The sequence below is a fragment of the Patagioenas fasciata genome, chromosome 25 (assembly GCF_037038585.1).
Source record: "Patagioenas fasciata isolate bPatFas1 chromosome 25, bPatFas1.hap1, whole genome shotgun sequence".
NCBI lineage: Eukaryota > Metazoa > Chordata > Aves > Columbiformes > Columbidae > Patagioenas > Patagioenas fasciata.
Genome location: NC_092544.1, coordinates 5,104,228 through 5,122,031, shown reverse-complemented (window position 1 = coordinate 5,122,031; position 17,804 = coordinate 5,104,228). Strand labels below are relative to the sequence as shown.

General features: G+C 57.5%; 2 protein-coding genes across 4 annotated transcripts; one reads left to right on the top strand and one right to left on the bottom strand.

Moving 5' to 3' along the window:
- Positions 1–4,626: 4,626 nt before the first annotated feature.
- TRNP1 (TMF1 regulated nuclear protein 1) lies at positions 4,627–7,496 on the bottom strand. Its single transcript, XM_065857427.2, has one exon. The coding sequence runs from the start codon at positions 5,393–5,395 to the stop codon at positions 4,691–4,693; it is 705 nt and encodes a 234-aa protein (XP_065713499.2). The 5' UTR covers positions 5,396–7,496; the 3' UTR covers positions 4,627–4,690.
- Positions 7,497–8,440: 944 nt separating this feature from the next.
- KDF1 (keratinocyte differentiation factor 1) lies at positions 8,441–17,726 on the top strand. Of its 3 annotated transcripts, none has more exons than XM_071798931.1 (5): positions 8,441–8,458; positions 10,329–10,502; positions 12,900–14,010; positions 14,886–14,960; positions 15,580–17,726. In XM_071798931.1, the coding sequence occupies exons 3-5, from the start codon at positions 12,918–12,920 to the stop codon at positions 15,660–15,662; spliced, it is 1,251 nt and encodes a 416-aa protein (XP_071655032.1). In that variant the 5' UTR covers positions 8,441–8,458; positions 10,329–10,502; positions 12,900–12,917; the 3' UTR covers positions 15,663–17,726. The 3 variants fall into 3 exon arrangements, with proteins under 3 accessions (XP_071655032.1, XP_065713238.1, XP_065713239.1); XM_065857166.2 differs by lacking the exon at positions 8,441–8,458 and adding an exon at positions 9,230–9,297; XM_065857167.2 differs by lacking the exon at positions 8,441–8,458 and having other exon boundaries at positions 9,509–10,502.
- The last annotated feature ends 78 nt before the right edge of the window (positions 17,727–17,804 follow it).

The window sequence follows — 17,804 nt, the reverse complement described above, 5'->3', positions numbered from 1 at the left end:
GGGGCATGAAACGGGAGCTGGGAGCCCTGGGGGAAAGGGTTAAGGGGGAGGTGGTGGGAAATGTAAGTGCGAATTCAGCCAAACGCTGGGCTGCGGGGAGGGAGGGGACGCCAGGCTGGGCTGGGCTGGGCTGGGCTGGGGGCTCCAGCGCGGGGGGGACACATCCCCAGTGCCGCAGAGCGGGCTGGGATCCGCGTTCCCTGTGCCCGCTGTCCCGGGGACGCGGAGCTGCGGCCGGGGCTCCTGCAGCGCCCTCTGGCGGCAGCGGCTGGGAGCATCCTCGGTGGGCTCCTGGGACCTGGCCGGGGGACCTTCACTGGAACAGCCCTGTCCCGCCATCCCCATCACCTTCACACCTTCCCTGTCCTCCCTCCGGCACCCTCACCCCATCCTTGTCCCCCCCTTCACCCCATCCCTGTCCCCTCCTCCATCACTCTTGGTGCATTCTTATCCCCGTCTATCACCCTCCCACTGTCCCTGTGCCCCCTCCATTGCTCTCATAACAACCTGTCCCCACCTCCATCACTCTCGTCCCATCCCTGTTTCCCCCATCACAGCCTCTCAGCAGAATTTTGCCTCTGGGGAGTTTCTGTCCCCACACCCCCGGCACCGGCCTTGCGCCAACATGCTGCATCAGGACCAGCCCGAAGGAATTAACAGTGAGAAGGAGAGAAGCTGGGCTCAGGAATTAACATGCCACATTAATTTTATTTTTCCCAGAAAGTCTGTAACAAAATAATCTCATAAAACCAACAAGTGTTGGTGCTCTTTATGTAACGTTATTGCTGGCAGGAAGGCGAGCGGGGTTATGTAAAGCGCTGCGCTCCCGGGGCAGGGGGTGCTCCCCAGGGCAGGCACCGGAGGATCAGCTTCTGCTCTGTGCTTCCCCTCTGACCTCGTGCTGGAGGTGCCATGGGGTTTTGTCCCCAAATCCGTGCCCCAAACTGGCCCAGGACCCTCCAGCAGGACTTTGCTGTTGTGCCTGTTGTGCGAGAGCAGCCTGGTGACAGTGTCGGCCGGAGCTTTCTGGGGGTGGCACAGGACTCCTGTGCTGTGTGGGGTACAGGGGGTTCACGAACCAAGTCACCCACAGAACAAAACCAGGACAGTCGTGGATGATCCTGCCTGGTGGCTGGACCAGCCTTGTCCATCCATGAGTGAACTGGGACGTCTGTGGCATGGGGACATGGCTCACTGCACCCACAGCGCAGTTTCGGGGGGCTGGGGGGCTGGGGACCGGTGGTGTCCTGCTGGAGCTGCTGCTGAAGTCACTGGACAAGGATTTACCTGCAGAGAAGTTGCCCCAAACCACAGCCCATGGATGGGTGCGGAGGTGAGGGCTGCTCGGGGCTGTGCGGCTGCTCCCGCGCAACAGAGCCACCCCCAGAGGTGCGTTACCCCGGCCACAAACACCGTGTAATGCAGCTCTGCGGGTGCTTTTTATTCTCTTTTTATCACATCTCGCTCCAGCATCGGGGTGGGGAGCTGCGGTGACCCCTCTGCTCTGGAAGGAAAATGGGGGGACACCCACCGCACTGCCCTGGGACATGGAGGGGACCCCAGCCACCTTTCTGCATCCTTTGAAATCCCTGTGCAGCTTTCCCCGGACACCTGGAGCACACAGGTATCCTTATTTCAGCTCAGTGTGCACTCACTCACAGGGTGGAGCTGTGAGGACACCCGGGATCTCCTTCTCGCCCTCCCGTCCACCCTCCTGTCCACTAGGAAAAGGGGAATAAGAGTGTGAATTGTAATTGATGTTACGTTCCAGCTAAAGATCCTGCAGGAACACAAAGTGCAATGAGACCGAAGGGTGGGGAGGAACTGTTGCATCGAATGATTTTGGTCTTACTGGTTTAATGGAGTTGCTTTTTTTTTATTAAGAGGTCTTTCCCTGCAATTCCTTTAAGCAGGTTCTGCTCTAATCAGGTCAAAAGCTGATTTGCAAATAATCACCAGGGAGGGGAAAAAAAATGAGGGATTTAAACCCAAGCTGTGCATTTCATACTATTAATTGAAAGCCTGGGAGAAGATAATGTGTCCCTTCTCCTGGCTGAGACCTGTAAGCTGCTCTTAGCAGCAAACTCCCCACCCGATTTGGGGAATCACCTCCTGGTTCAGATTACAGCTCTGCGCCCATGGGAAACGCTCCAGCGGCAGCGAGTTAGTGAAAGGGCAGAAATTAGGGAGCACCAAGGAGATAGGGGGTGTCAGAGCACCCGTGAGCTCTGTGTGGGGCAGCACAAAACCCAAAATGATTGTTCAAAACCACAGATTAATAGACACATCCTCCCAGTGCATGACTTGACAGCTGGTAGCTCAAATATTTCTCAGCTGCCCATTTTCTGCACATATTCAGGTGCAAGTTGTACCTTATTTGTGACCTTACGCAGATTTTTCAGGACAGACTATGTCTGTATGTGTATGTATATTATATATATGTACATCTGCAGTGCCTGGCAGAGCCCCCGGACACCTGCAGTGCCACCCTGCTGCAGCTCCCAATGCACTTTCCCTGTCCCTGCACAGCCCAGGGAGCGAAGAGGTCAATAATGAGAGAAATCTACTCTGGTATTAATTACAAGCTATTACCAGGGCTTTTTTACTAATCCCCTTTCTAATCACCTTCTCTGTTATATTTCAGCCAGCACCTAAGGACACCACGTGTAATGAATGAAAGATATCAAAGTTTAATGGTGCTGGGCCCGCTGCGGAGGACGAGCAGCACCGTGCAGGGCGAGAAGCGAGGGTTACACAACAGACCCGCTGTCTCACACCAAGGTAGTCGCGGCACATTCATGAGTCAGTGAAATCTCCCCTCCCTCCCTCCCCCCCCCGCAACCCAAATCAAGTGTTTTTTTGTTTTAAATTTGAAAAATAAATAACTTAAGGGGGCTGAGTTATGGTTTTCCAGCAGGAGGGAGGGATTCATGCAGCCTTTGGGGAAAGTCACTGCGAAAGCTTGGCGCAGCAAAGCGAGGCCCCGTGTTGGTGGCTCGGCCAAGGGATGGCGTCAGCCAGGGGATGGGGGCAGCCTAGGGCCGGTGAACGCTGCGGCTGTGGCCGGTGAAGGGGCGGCTCATGGAGGGCTTTGCCAGCTGAACGGCTGCAGCTCCCGGCACGGAAGGGACGATGCTGTGGGGTCCGAGCCCTCCATCCCGAGGCCAGCTCAGGGCTGCTGGGGACAGCGATGGGGACAGCAGGGCCAGGTCCTGCACAAGCCTTCTGCCCGGAGCGGGATGCTGTGTCCTGAGCCCACCTCTGCCACCCTGTACCTTCTCGCCTCTCCGGAGCCTGCAGTGACACACTGCTGCAGGGTGACATTGGCGGGTACCCAAGGACTCTTGCTGGAAGCACGAGGAGGCTTCAAGCGTCACCTGCCTGGTCAGTCATCAAAGCAGTCCCAGAAATCCAGCTTGGTGGGAGACAAACGGTGCCAGCGCCGTGGTGAGGACCAGTTCTCTTCTGCTCGCTGCCCCGCGGGGTGCACGGTCCAGAGTCGAAATCACTGTCCAGGGACCGTGGAAGTGGGGTGACCCTGCGCCCCCTCGATCCCCACTGAGGCTTGCACAGGGACATGTGAAGGCTGCACCGAGTCCTAGTGTGAGGTACGGTCCCACCAGTGTCCTGCTGGCCCACGGTCTTGGGGTCCCCTCCTGGGGGGCAGCGGGGTTTGAACAGGGAAGGGGCCCTGCCCCATAGCAGCTGCCCTGAACCTGCTACCTTTGGCAGGGAGGTGACTCCAGACGTGGGGTGCTGACAGCAGATTCCCCTATAAACACCCCCAAACCTGGCATGATCCTCTGGGGACCCCAGACCCTGCAGGGTCCCTCGTGCACCCCAGACCCTGCTGGGTTCCCCAGTCTCGCTGCCCCCCTGCCCCATTCACCAGCTCACTGCACACCCCAGGACTCCTGTCCCTGCAGGGTCCTTCAAACATCCCAAAGCCCCAGGGTCCCACAGGGACAATCAACCCCAAGATTCTTCAGGGCACCCCAAGGTCCCCAGACTCCGCTGGGTCCCCCAAATCCCCCCATGCTCTGCAGGATCCCCCTGGGACCCCGGAATTCACAGGGTCCTCTAGGGACCCCCAAACCCTGCTGACCCACTGTGTCCAAACCCCTCAGACTTCCCAGGATCCCTCCAGGGACCTCAGAACCTGCTGGGTCCCCCCCATCCCATAGGGTCCCCCAAAGCCTGCAGGGCTCCAACCTATCAGACTCCCCAGGACTCCAAACCCCACTGAGTCCCCTCACTCCACAGGATCTCCCAAGCCTGCAAGTTCCCAGCCCACCACACTCCCCAGCATCCCCTCAAGGACCCCAGACCCTGCTGGGTCCCCCCAAGCCTGCAGGTCCCCAACCCATCACACTCCCCAGCACCCCCTCAAGGACCCCAGACCCTGCTGGGTCCCCCCAAGCCCGCAGGTCCCCAACCCATCACACTCCCCTGCACCCCCTCGAGGACCCCAGACCCTGCTGGGTTCCCCCAAGCCCGCAGGTCCCCAACCCATCACACTCCCCTGCGCCCCCTCAAGGACCCCAGACCCTGCTGGGTCCCCCCAAGCACGCAGGTCCCCAACCCATCACACTCCCCTGCACCCCCTCAAGGACCCCAGACCCTGCTGGGTCCCCGCAACCCATCACACTCCCCAGGACCCCAAACCCTCATCTCCCCCGGATCCCGGTCGCTATGCGGGGCTGCGTGGCGCCGCGGGCAGTCGCCGGGCAGCGGTGGCCGGTGCGGCGGCGCCGCGGGAGCGGGCGGGGGCCCAGGGCACGCAGCTGCGGAGGGCGCGGGCGGCGGCCAGGAGGGCGGCGGGCCGGGGGCGGGGGCGGCGGCGCAGCCCCTTCTGCAGCCGCTGGCTCTGCGCTGCCAGCGCCAGCTGCGCCTGGGCCACCCCGGCCCCCAGGCGGCCCAGGGCCTCGGCGCGGGCGGCCAGGCGGAGCTCGGCGTGCCGCAGGGCGCAGTGAACCTGATGGACCCGGCACTCCAGCTCCGCCGCCGCCCGGCGACGACCTTCCGCCGCCACCAGCCGCCGCCGAGCCGCCGCCAGCTCCACCGGCCCGGGGCTGCTGCTGCTGCCGGTGCTGCCGGTGCCGCCGCTGGGGTTGGTGGTGGTGCCGGTACCGCCGCGGTCGGGGTGCTGCTCGCTACCGGTAGCCGGACTTGGATCCGCCGCTGCCGCCGCCGCCATGGGAACGGGAACGGGAGCGGGGCAGCGCCGCGGCGGGGATATATAGCCCGGGGGCGGTGCCGGCTCCGTGCGGCTCGGCCCCGCCGGGGGCGGCTCCGGCACCGGCTCCGCACCGGCACGGAGGGGCGCGACCCCGGCCCGGTACGGTAGGGCCTTGGCGGGGGATGCTCGGGCTCGGTACGGCACCGGTACCGGCATCGTCACGGGTCGGGGCTCCGTGCCGGCGCCGGGCTCAGTACAGCGCGGCGCCGGTAGCTGCACGGACACGGGCCCGGCCCGGTACGGTACAGCCTTGGCGGGGGATGCTCGGGCTCAGTGTGGCCCGGTGCGGCAGCAGACTGGGTATGGCGCGGTACGGTACCGGCTCGGTGCTGGCAGCGGGCTCCGTACACCTCGGTGCGGCACCGGTATCGACACCGGCGCAGCCCCGGGCTCGGTATGGCCCGGTACCGGCATTCTCACGGGTTCAGTGCCAGTACCAGAGTCAGTCCAGTGCAGCACAGACAGCAGAGACACTGGCCCCGGGCTCCGTATAGCCTGGTACAGCACCAGTATTGACACCGACACAGCCCCAGGCTCGGTACCACCCGTTAAAGGACCATCCCGGTGGCGTTAGTGGTTCCTGGCACAGGAAAACTGCCGTCCCTGGATAGGGGGGCGCTCGGGGAAATGCGGAATCACTGGGAAAGGCTGGATTGGGAGAGGGTTACTGGAAGGATGGTTGGGAAAGGTTTAGGCTGGAGGGGATACTGGGGGGGTTTACTGGGAAGGGTTCAGGGGAAAGGCTGCACTGGGACGTGTTACTGGCACCAGGACAGCGTGTCCTTGGTTGCACGGCTATCGCAGCAATATCACTGCCAAGGTCACTATCATTTAAGACAATGTTAACAGCCGAGAGTGGGCCGAGGCAGCACAGGGAGGGGGCTGGAGCGGGAGGGTGCCGCTGTCACCTTCCTCCCCACAAAGAGTCTGGTTTTTGGGGTTCCTCCTGCCAGGATGTCACGCTCAGCAGCTGCACCTTCACGTAGGTGCGTGGGATAAAGCCTGCTGGTGTTTCACATCAGAGAGGATAAAATGGATGGCAGAAACCAGGTGCTGAGGTCTCATCCCACCCCCAGACAGGAGCAAAACCCAGCCTAATTCTGCTCCAGGCAGAGCCACGTCCAGGCCTGTGGTGGATGTCACCCTCACCCCATGTGGGCTGGTGACGGCTTTGCTTTCCTTACCTTAGGAGGCAGAAAAACCCCCATCTCTTTTGCTTTGCATCACAATCCCACTCTTGCCAACGCTGCCACGCGTCTGCCAGACACCGGAGCAGCGTCAGCGGCTGCTGCGTCACCGCTCCCGGCCCCCGCTGCTGTTCATCCATCCCTGCCCATCCATCGCCTCTCACCGCGTCTCCACTGCCCAGTGGCGGAGACACGGCCACGAGATTTGCTCCAGCTCTGCGGGCTGCATGTCAGGCTGTAGGAAAGCTGAAACAGAGGCTGAGCTGTCCTCATGTATGGGATGCAAATGCTGCTATAAATGGGGCTTGGGGAATTTGAAGGGTGCTGCTCCATGGCAGGTTCAGGGTCAAAGTGCTGCTCTTGCTCCCTCTGCCTACAACCCAGAGAAACTGCGGGGACGGGCAACTATTAAGCAGAACATCCTCCTCTCTGATTTGTTTGCTCTGCTTTGGTGGAACCTGGTCCCCCCAAAGGGGGAAAAAGCTGGGGACTGTCATGCAGTGAGCTTTCCCCATTGCCCCGAAGTGACACCTCGGAACTGCTAAGACTGGAGGAAGCTCTGGAGGTGCCTGCTCCATCAGTCACCTCCTCATAAAATAATGGCTTTTTTGGGTCATTCCCCCAGTCCGTGCTGTTTGTCACCTTCCCAGCATCAGTCTCTGGTCCAGGGTGAGAAAAGGAAATGGAAACGGGGAGCAGCTGTGCCTGGGCATGAGTTTCAGAAATAAGAAGGGGCCAGATGAACTGGGAGCATTGGCCGGTGAGGCGGAGGGTGTCGCTGAGCCCCCTGCAGTCAGTGTCCCCAAGGTGTCCCAGCCGCCCATCATGCATCCTGGCAGACGAGCAGACAGAGGCTGGTAAAGGCAAATAACAGAAAAATATAAGGGATGCCCCTGCCCCTCAGGGTAAGTCACTGCTGAGTCCCAGAACCCTCCTGCGCTGCTGCAGGATCTCTGCCCAGGCTGACGAGCTATTAATGATTTAGCAGAGGAGTCTGAAATTAGCAGCACTCAGAATAAACCTCTTTGATGCAAAAGCGTGGTTGAGAGCATTGTTCTCCCTTCCCCGTCCATGAGCCTCTGCACTCTACAGCCAAATGCAGAGGCACTGAAGGGCAGGATGGGGCACGCTGCATCCCACTGCTGCTCCCTGGTGTTCCCCCCAGTGTGCCAGCAGCCAGCCCCACATCAGCCGTGATCTGCCCCGAGGAAGGGTAACCCTGCGGGAGGAGGTAGCCGAGGGCTGTGCGCCGGCCTCTTGTCTTCAGCCTCTTTAAGGCCCCGCGCTGGGATGTGCTCCAGAAAAGCGAAGCCTTATTATAAGCAGTAAATAATTAATATGAGTGCCATCCCTCCCAGTCTCTCTGCAGGTTTTTCTCCAGGTGTCCCAGTTACTGGGGGTGGGGGGGAACCCAGGCGCTGCTTACTCAACCCGGCCTAGTTTAGGGGAAGAAATCCTGCATCAGGAATTCAGGTTTAAATCCCAGGACTCCTGGGCTGACCCAGCTCCCTGCCCGCCATCCTGGACCCGGCAAACCTGGCAGCAGCGGTTTGGGACGGGAGCGCTGGCACACGGTGGCAGCTCAGCTGGGAGGTGATGGGGCATGGGAAAAACACAGGAGCTGAGGGGCATTAGCAGCGTGGTGCTGGGCTCGAGGGCCACGCTGTCCTGCCTGGATCCTCCTGGCAGTGCCAGGAGGGGTTTGGTGGCCGGGATCTGTGCTCAAGGCACTGGCAGAGGAGGAGATGGTGCCATTTCCAAGCAGTGCTTTGAGTTATACACAAATGAGAGCCCAGCTGTGGAAACGACACCAGCTGGAATTCAGCGTGTGCCAGAGGTTTAAATAAATAAATGCAGTCTTTGTGCCCCTTAGAGGAGGAGTGAGCGTCTTGACACTGACACCACCCTTTAAGTTGATTTTTCTCCTTTTTCCTCTTGGAAAATGGCTGGTGCATCCGAGTTGAGCAGCTGCTGCTCCGGCTGCAGCCTCAGTGCACGGCTGCCGCTCTGCCTTGGGGACAGGAGCCTCGGGGTGAGGATCCATGGGGAGAGGGACCCTGGGGACAGGAATCCCTGGCGAGTGAGACCCTTGGGGATGGAGACCTCGGGAACAGTGATCCTTGGAGATGGGGATCATTTGGGGCAGGGATCCTCAGGAATGGGGATCCTTGGGACAGGGATCCTTTGGGACAGGATCCTAGGGGATGAAGGTTCCTTGGGGCAGGATCCTAGGGGATGAGGATCCATTGGGACAGGGATATTTGGGGAGTAGAGGCCCTTGGAGATGGAGACCTTAAGAGTGGAGAACTTGGGGACAGGAATCCTCGGGGAAGGTGATCCTCGGGGACAAGGATCCTCAGGGACAGTTTGGGACACAGACCCTTGGGGACGAGGATCCTCAGGGATGAGGATCCTCGGGGACAGGGACAGTTTGGGACACAGGCCCTTGGGGCGAGGATCCTGGGGCAAAGAAATGCTTTGACACTGCGCCCTCGGGGGCCGGGATCCGTGGGGACAAGGGGTCCGTATGGACAAGGGATCCATGGGGACAAGGGGTCCGTGGGGACAAGGGATCCGTGGGGACAAGGGGTCCGTGGGGACAAGGGGTCCATGGGGACAAGGGGTCCGTGGGGACAAGGGGTCCTTGGGGACAAGGGATCCGTGAGGACAAGGGGTCTGTGTGGACAAGGGATCCGTGAGGACAATGGATTCATGGGGACAAGGGGTCCTTGCGGCCAGGGACCCCGCGCAGCGCGGCCGGGGCCGCTTCGCCCTCCGCGCTCTCCTGTCCCTCGCGGCGGCCCGTCGGGCGGGTCACGTGTCTCACCTGGCCCAGGTGAGGCGGGGCCGCCGCCGTTCCCGGGCTCGCAGGTAACGCCGGGCCTGGGGGTTCCGGGGAAACCGGCCCCGAGCGCAGCCCCGATCCCCGGCCCGGCCCTCCGGCAGCGCCCGCCGCCGCTCCGCGCTTCCCCCGGGCGGGCCGCCGGTGCCGGGCCTGGGGCAGCAGCAGGCCGCGGGCGGGAGGGAGGGGCGGGCGCACCGGGGATCCCCCGGGTGCCGTTCCCCGCCGGGACCGGCTTCTCCGCTCCCTGCCCCCCCACGGCCGTGTGCCCCGGGACCCCCCGCCCGGGCTGGGGGGCAGACCCGCCACCCGCTGTCCCCGCTCTGTCCCCTCCCGCTGCCCGGGGACCGGCCCGGCGCTCGCCCCAAGGGCGGGAGGAGCCTTCCCGTGGGGGTTCGGGTCCCCCTGGCCTCCCCTGGGGCTCCTGAGGGCTGGAAGGGCCGCGCTGGGGAGCGGGAACGGGCAGGTGTGGCCGGGCCGGGTCGGTGGCTCCGCTGGAAACCGGCTGCTCTGTGTCACTCGCTCCGCTCCTGCCGAAAACCCGCCCTGTCCGGGGCTGTGGGTGGGCACAGGGGCCCCTGTTCGGTGCCCAGGCAGGTCCCCCCTCTCGTAGCTCTTCCTTTTTAGGAGAAAGGGACAGATTTGATTTCCCTGCACCCTGGGTGTTGGCTGGAGCCGGGGGTTTGGGGCACAGGGAAGCGTTTGGCTCCTTGGCTGGGTTGTTTCTGTCCCCAGGAGGTGAACGAGGGGACACGGGAGCAGCCCCATCCGTTACACTGGGCTGGGGTCTCTGGCGCTGCCAGCAGAACAGTCCGGGAGCTTTTTGGGGCGGCTTTCAGCTCCTGGCAAAGCTGCTTGGAAAATTTAACAGCTCCTGATGCTTCTGTGTATTTAGGAGGAGTTGTATCCATACATCTTGTAATCTGGGTTTAGGTCCATTTTTAGGGAAATGCTTTGACTTCCCAAGCTTCTAGCAACAGTGGCAATAGGGTTGTTGGCAAAACAGTGCAGCTTTAAGCAGATTCACAACTGAATTTAGCTTTTTTAAAAACTTTCAAAGGAAACCCCGTCCTCTGAACAATGAAGATCTTAGACCCCGGCTAACCCTGAGACGTGCAAAGTGCTTGTGGATCCTTCCTCGCTCTTCTGAAGCAGATGCTGAAGTTCTTTGGAAGAATATTCGCCATTCGCACACGGCGCCTGCCCAAGAGCAGCCAAAGCTCCCAACGATCTTGTGAGTATCAGCTCAGCTGGGGCTTTCAGTCCGAGCTTTTATTCGTGGCTGTGCTACGCAGCCAGCGTGGGTTTTGGTCCAGTCCGTCGCTTGTGGCACAGAAGTCGCTGGAGGTGTCTCTGACACCTGGCGCAACTGGGGGCTTGTGTTGGGTTTAACCTCTAAGCCTTCAAGTCTTTTTTTTCTGGAGAGCTGAGATAATGCTCTTCCCTATGTCAAAACCATGCTGAAATTCCAGAATATTCCATATCGTTATATAAAAGCTCGTTGTAGTGCAGCTGTTACATCTCTTGATGAGGCCTCAGTGTTAAGAGAAACATCCCAGGGCGCGGTTCTGTACTTAGATCAGCTCAGATGCTCTTGATTTGGTTTTATTTTCAATTTTGGACTGTGTAACAAAATAACACGTTCTGAAACGGAGTCAAAAACACAGTCAAAACTCCCCGCTGATGCTGAGTCCAGGGAGCTCTGCCCGCTCGGCGCTGAAACTGGAGCGTCTGGGGCTTTTATATGGAACATATTGTCCAAGAATGTGCAAAGGCAGCGCCGGGGACGTGCGCTGCTTCCGAGTTTTTATAAGCTAACGGAGCCAGAATATTCCTGGAAAGCAGCGGTGTGCTGTAACCGCCTGGTTTTCAGGCTGCGCCTGGTTCTTTGGGGGGGCAGCATTGCTATTTGGGTTTAAAAAAGGGAAAAAGAGGCAACGCTGTAACAAAGTATGATAGATTGATTTATTCATGCTTGAGGTGCCCTATAGAAAGCGTATAGCAAAGCAGCAGGGACGGTCGAAAAATGCTTCAGCGGTGGCTGGGCTCTCACTGCTTATTAATTAGCTTAATTAGTATTTAAAAGGATTTCTTGGGGGTGAAAGCAGTGTCAGCCAAGCAGCTTAGAAACTGTGAACAAATCCGGGGCCCGCTGTAGTTTGGGATAAAAGTGGCAGAAATAGGAGTGAGAGCCTTGACCTGACTTTCGCCGTCACCCAGTGCCGGGCTTTGCTCGTAACGGGGAGATTTAACGTGCCAGACTCTGCGGGTTGGGTCTGCGGAGCTGAAATGTGACGTAAAAAGCAGTTTAGTCCTGTGTGCAACCTGGGGCAGTTGTGTTAGTGCAGCGGCAACAAGAAAAACAGGGGAGCAATTAACGTGCAGTGGGATTGCTGTAGTAGAGCTTTTGGAAGGGTTTTGCTCCTGCAAGGAGTGATTTGAGACCGACTTGTTGACAAGATCTTTCCTTTAATCCAGGTGAAAACATGAGTTTTCCCAGGAAAGTCCTTTCAGGTAGCACGGCCTGAGCGTGAGGAGCCAAAATCATCAGTGTTAATAACACTGTCACTGCTAAATCCTCTGAATTTGAAGAGCATCAAATAATCCGGAGCCTGAATTGGCAGTTTGCGTACTGATTGATTGCTGGTCATCTCCTCCTGGGCATGGGTGTTTTGAAATAGATAATAAGCGCTGTCGGGGCCCAGCTTAATCTTAAGGAATGTAAAACAAAGGGGAAATTGTTGAAAAAATAAAGCTACTTTCCCTTTGGAGCCGCTGAGCTGGCTCCGCCTACGCCGTGCTGCTCATTTATTGCTCTGGAGCAGCAAATCTTCTTCCAGCTGTGCTGAGGAAACATCTTGTGAAGGTTACAGGGATTTTGATGTCTTAAATTGTCGTTTTAAACCATCTCTCTTCTGATTCAAGCACCTACTGAAGGGAAGCAGCAAAGGCAGAGTAGTCAGAGAACGCTGAAACGCAGGCTGGATTCCCTCTCTATGCGACAAGTGAGACCAGCGTGGGTCCTAATGCAAAGTGTTTCTGTAGATAATTGAAATGTTGAATTTGAGAATCACTGAATTTGAATGTTGGGTCCTTCTCTGTTGATCAACAGCAGTTTTGGGTCCCTCATGCCGAGAAAGGCCCTGAGGTGCTGGAGTGAGTGGAGAGAAGGGAACGGAGCTGGTGAGGGGCTGGAGCACAAGTGTGATGGGAGCGGCTGAGGGACCTGGGGGTTCAGCTGGAGAACAGGAGCTGAGGGGAGACCTTCTGATCTCTGAACTGCCTGAAAGGAGCTTGGAGCCAGGGGGGGTCGGGCTCTGCTCCCAGGAACAAGCGCCAGGAGCAGAGGAAACGGCCTCAAGTTGCACCGGGGGAGGTTGAGGTTGGATTTAGGAACAATTTCTTCCCCAAAGGGCTGTGGGGCATTGGAACAGGCTGCCCAGGGCAGTGCTGGAGTCACCATCCCTGGAGGGTTGGACAGACGGACATGAGGTTCTCAGGACAGGGGGCAGTGCCAGGGGTGGGGGAACAGTTGGACTCGATGGTCTTGAGGGCCTTTTCCAACCAAAATTGTTCTATAATTCTGTGATTCTATTCTAAACGCTTGACGTGAGACCTCCCTGTCCCCCAGGTGCCTGAGCGCTGAGCCATGCTGGGCCGGAAAACAGGACATCCCCGCGACGTGAACAGGCACCGGCAGCTGCAGCAGCCCTGCCAGGAGGCCGTGCCACTGCGGGGCCGGGCGGCCAAGGAGGCCGATGTCAGTCTGGAGGTGTTCAGCGGCTCCACGCCCGAGATCAAGCAGAGCCGCAGCAGAGCCCAGCAGACGCGGGACAGGAAAGGTCGCAAAGCTGAGCTCAAAGACTCCAACGGGAGAGAGGCAGAAACAATTACTTTTATTTCTGGTACAGCGGAGGCTCCCCCAAACCAGAGCTTCTGCTGCTCCTCTCTGGCTCAGGCCTGGAACACGTACAAGGCTGTTTTCTGTTGTATAGTGACCTGTGGGGGCTGCTTTCAGGACTGCAGTGTCTGTATCCCCTACCCAGGACCCACCGAGACCTCCACTGATGATGGAAAGAATGGAGATTATAACGGGCGACTGCCCAACAGCCCCGCCAACATCTCTCCTGCTGAGAAGAACGGGAACCAGATCAAAAAGTCCAGCATGGGCAGCAGTTTCAGTTACCCAGATGTGAAACTAAAGGGCATTCCCGTCTATCAGAACAGGAGCCCCAGCCACCACCTGGAATCGGATTCCTGCTGCAAAGAGCTGCTGCCAGAGAAGCCCTTCAGGAACAGCATAGAAAAGCCGCCTCTCCCCAGCAGCCACCGGAGTTCCGAGGAATATTATTCCTTCCACGAGTCCGATCTGGACATCAGTGAGCTGAACGGCTCCATGTCCAGCAGGGAGATCGACGTCCTCATCTTCAAGAAACTAACGGAGCTTTTCAGCGTCCACCAGATCGACGAGCTGGCCAAGTGCACATCAGACACTGTCTTCCTGGAGAAGACCAACAAGATCTCGGACCTCATCAATAGCATAACTCAGGACTACAACCTGGACGAGCAGGATGCGGAATGTAGGCTGGTCCGCGGCATCATACGCATCAGCACCCGGAAAAGCAGAGTTCGGCCTCACATTTCTGTCCCCAGCCAGAGCCACGAGGAGAAGTCCAGCAGAGGCAACGCACCGGACAGCGGGAACGAAACGATGCTGGAGTCCATGGTCATCAGCCAGGACGGTACGTGAGGGTTCCTTGGGCGTTACTGCTTCAATAAGAGGGTTATTTTGTCAAAGCCGTGGATGTGGCAGCAGAGCAGGGCTGGAAGCTCCTGTCTGTCTTTAGTCTGGGCTTATTTTCCTGGGATGAGTGAACTGAGGTCTTTGCGTGTTACTGGAGACCTCCCCTTCTCACCAGTCACTGTGTCGTGGGTTTCTCAATAGTGCCTATCACCGCTGGTGAAGTTTGCGCTGAGCAATATCAGGGCTTATTCTGCTGTGATGATTCTGCCTTCCCTCCGCACCCCTGAGCTCGGCAGAAATACCGTGAGTCAAACTTAACTGGTATGACCAGATGGGCTGGCTGGTGCCAGGGGATGTCCAGTTCCTCAGCTGGCTTCCTGTGTCCTACCAGCGCCCTTTGCTAATGCCACCTTTGACTATCGTGACAGAGCGTCCGAGCCTTCCCCTGCACCGTGGGGTGAGCAGCCAGTAAATATCCCCGTAAAGCAGAGGGAAGGGCTGTTGTCACAGCTCAAGTGGCTCGTGGCTCTTTCAGGGATTCTCCTCCTTCTCTGGAGCAGCCCAAGGACCTGACCCTTCAGGACAGGTTGTAAGAGCTTGTTGTAGGAACACCTTGACAAGCTGAGTTTGGGGGGCAAAGAAACACTTAGAAGTAACAGAGGAAAGCGGGTGGCTGTTGTGCTGCCTGGTTTAGCAGTCAGGCTGCTGGTGCTTCCTGGTATTTAGGGATTATAAAGCTGCACACCAAGACAATGGTGTGAAGAGTCAGACTGTACCTCTCCTCTCACCGAGGGTGGTGCCTGCTGAAGGAGAACCCCTGAGTCACAGCTGCCCGACCTTTCCTTTCTCAGACCCTTCTGGTTTTTATTCCAGATTTGGCCGTGCAAATATCGGAAGAAACACCGGCAGATGTGCTGGCCAGGAACATGAGGCGACACAGCAGCGCAGGTAACGTACCCGGCCGGGCGTCCCAGCCACAGTGGCATCACAAGAGCGAGGAGAATGCCCTGAACCTCTCACATGGTGTCTTGCCTTTGGTTTTCCCCATCTGCAGAGGCTGAGCTGACGCCTGCCTCTCAGGTTACCATAAGGAGTTTAATTTTGGGGAGCGAAGGGAGCTCAGAAAACTGCCTGGGCTGGTGGGTCCTTCTGCAAAGGAAAGAAACCCAAGTACAGGGCGCTCGCTGGCCCGAAAGCTTTCAGTGTCTGTACAAAGTTTGGTCTGTATTTGGGGTGTGACCGGCAAAGGTCACAGCTGGGTTATACGGGGAACAAAAGGAACCGTGCAAAAGGGAAGCGGAGCAGAGTGACGGGCTGTCCCCCATCCCGCGGCATGAGCGCTTCGCCCAACGAGCAGCCCAGGGCTAAAAGGCAAGTTTTCTCCTGCGTAATAACAGATCTCTCCTCGAAGATGCTACAATACAGGCAGGGCTGTTCGTGCCCGGGGGCTTTGTGTGGCTTTCTCCTCCCTCTTGATACACAAAACCTTTTGTGGCAGTTGCTTGCCTGCCTGCCAGGCTGCCCTAAGCTCACGTTGTCTAATGTCACCGTCTCTTCTCTTCCCAAGGCTCTCCAACAAGCAGAGATTCCTCTTTCCAGGACACAGAGACTGACTCGTCTGGGGCGCCTCTGCTTCAGGTGTATTGTTGAGGAGAAGGACCCCGGCAGCCGGCAGGCGTTTCGAGCCTTTGCCGCAATCACATTTCTCCTCTTTCAATATGGAGCATCCTATGCCAATTTTTTACCCCACCCCACCCCCCCCAGTCTACCTTGATCTTTTGTTGAAGCCAAATTTCTCCTGCTACCCGAATTTCAGTGGATTTTTTTTTCTTTTGGAAAATATAGAACATCAAGGAAGTTGAACTGTGGCGCTAATGAACTTGGGAGGTGGAATGTGTGCCCAGGGAGGAGAAGATGGACAAGGAAGTATCTGTTAGCTTGTGCCTTTATGATTTCAATACTTCATATTTAGTTTGAACAACCTCAACCCTTTCCTTTTGAGGGTCTGTTGTACAGTTCTTGCTTTCTGGTGTTGCAGAGTTAACTCGGGCAGGGAATAACCAGATGGTGTCTCTGTGTTTGTGCCGATGCCAAGGTGAAGGCCAAACACCTGCTCTCTAGGGACCCAAATCTATTTCAAGTGGCTGGGTTGGTCCCAAAAATGTCGAGTTTTCTGTCTATGGTGTTTGCAGTAGCCAGATCTGCCTCCTTGGCGGTGTCGTCTCCTCCTGCCTTGTAAGGAGATGGCTCAGGTAATGGGGTTCGTTTAATTTTTGGCCTCTTGGCGCATCTTCCCCAGTCGCAGGGGGTGGGATGGCGGGACAGCCACCTCCTTCTCACCTCCCGAGTGGGCCATGTGGATCGGTTCTGCAGCGGCTGCCTATGTGACCTGTCCCCGATCCCACGCGTTGACCGCGACTCCTGTGGCATCAGCTCCTCCTCGGCTGCCGAGCCCCTGCGTTTCCCCTTCACACCGACTGCCGGGACGAGCCCTCAACCCGGCTTACGGCAGAAGGAAAACAGTTCATTTTTAGCTTTTGGTAATTAAGCAGCAAACTGTTTGACTATTCTGCTAGAAACTCCCTTAAAAGGGGCTTATTTTGAAAGGAAAGCCTCTCCAGAGGGTCCTTCTCCTTCCCTTTGCTCCCCCAGCGGCCGGTGAGGAGCAGGAGAAGCGCAATCGCTGCCCGGTGGCCCTGGGGGCCATGCTGCATCCTACCGGTTGGTTATCAGAAAGTAAATACGTGAAGCCACAGGACTTGTTTATACATGCAGCTGCCCTTGGACGCGAATAGAAATGGCTCAGTTGAATTTCCCAGCCATAGAATAAACACACCCGCTGTTTTTCAGCGAGAGGGAAAGCAAAACAAGCCCCCTGCTTTGGTGTGGACTGTGTTTTTTGGGCCTTAATTCAACCAAAATGTGCCTCAATTCATCTAAAATGTGCCTTAATTGGACTGAAATGTGCCTTTATTTCATAGCCTGTGATTACTCTTCAAACAGTTGGGTCGGGGGGAAGGATTTAATTCCTCGCACCAGCAGTCAGGCTTATTTAACCGGCCAAAACCCTTTGAAATGTCCCTGTTAGAGCCTGGTTTTGTGAACCACTTGCGTTTCAGAGAATGATTTAATAAATCATGGGCACTACTGAGACCACACCTCGAGATGTTTGAGAAGCAAGGGGAGAGACTGAGCCTGGGATTCGGCTTCCCCTCCCCGCTTTGTTTCTAAAGCCGTTGGTTTGCGAAAAACCCCATTTATTCAAGGAAAAGACTTGAAGCAAGGACTCCCCGAGGAGCTGCGTGTGGTCACCTCCTCCCGAACGCCGCATGTATCGCTGGACCCGTTCACTTTCCTGCTTCTGAATGGATTTGGACAGGTTTCCCGAAACCCATGCACTGAGGTCACGGTGACACGGAGCCCTGCGCTCCGGAGCTTTGGAGACACGAGGGGATCGCGGGGAGCTGCCCATCGCTAGTCCAGATGCAATAGGACATTTCTTACGTTTAGTCTGTGTATGAAAAGTGAACGTGTATGGATTAAGCTTTCAGAAAACCCCCCGAAAGACAACGCCCCCCCCAATAACTCACTGAAGAGGAAGAGTGTCAACTCGACAGTCCCTGGAGCTGGGGTCTTGTGGGATTCTTTTGCACTCCTTGCCCTTAAATGTCTGATTCGGCCTTTTTTTTTATAAAGCAAAAGATGTGCTCTTTATCTGCGCTGTGTCTTTTACATTCCTGCTTCCATTGAGCATCCGGGGCCGGGGGGTTCACGCGGGGGGTCCTGATCCCC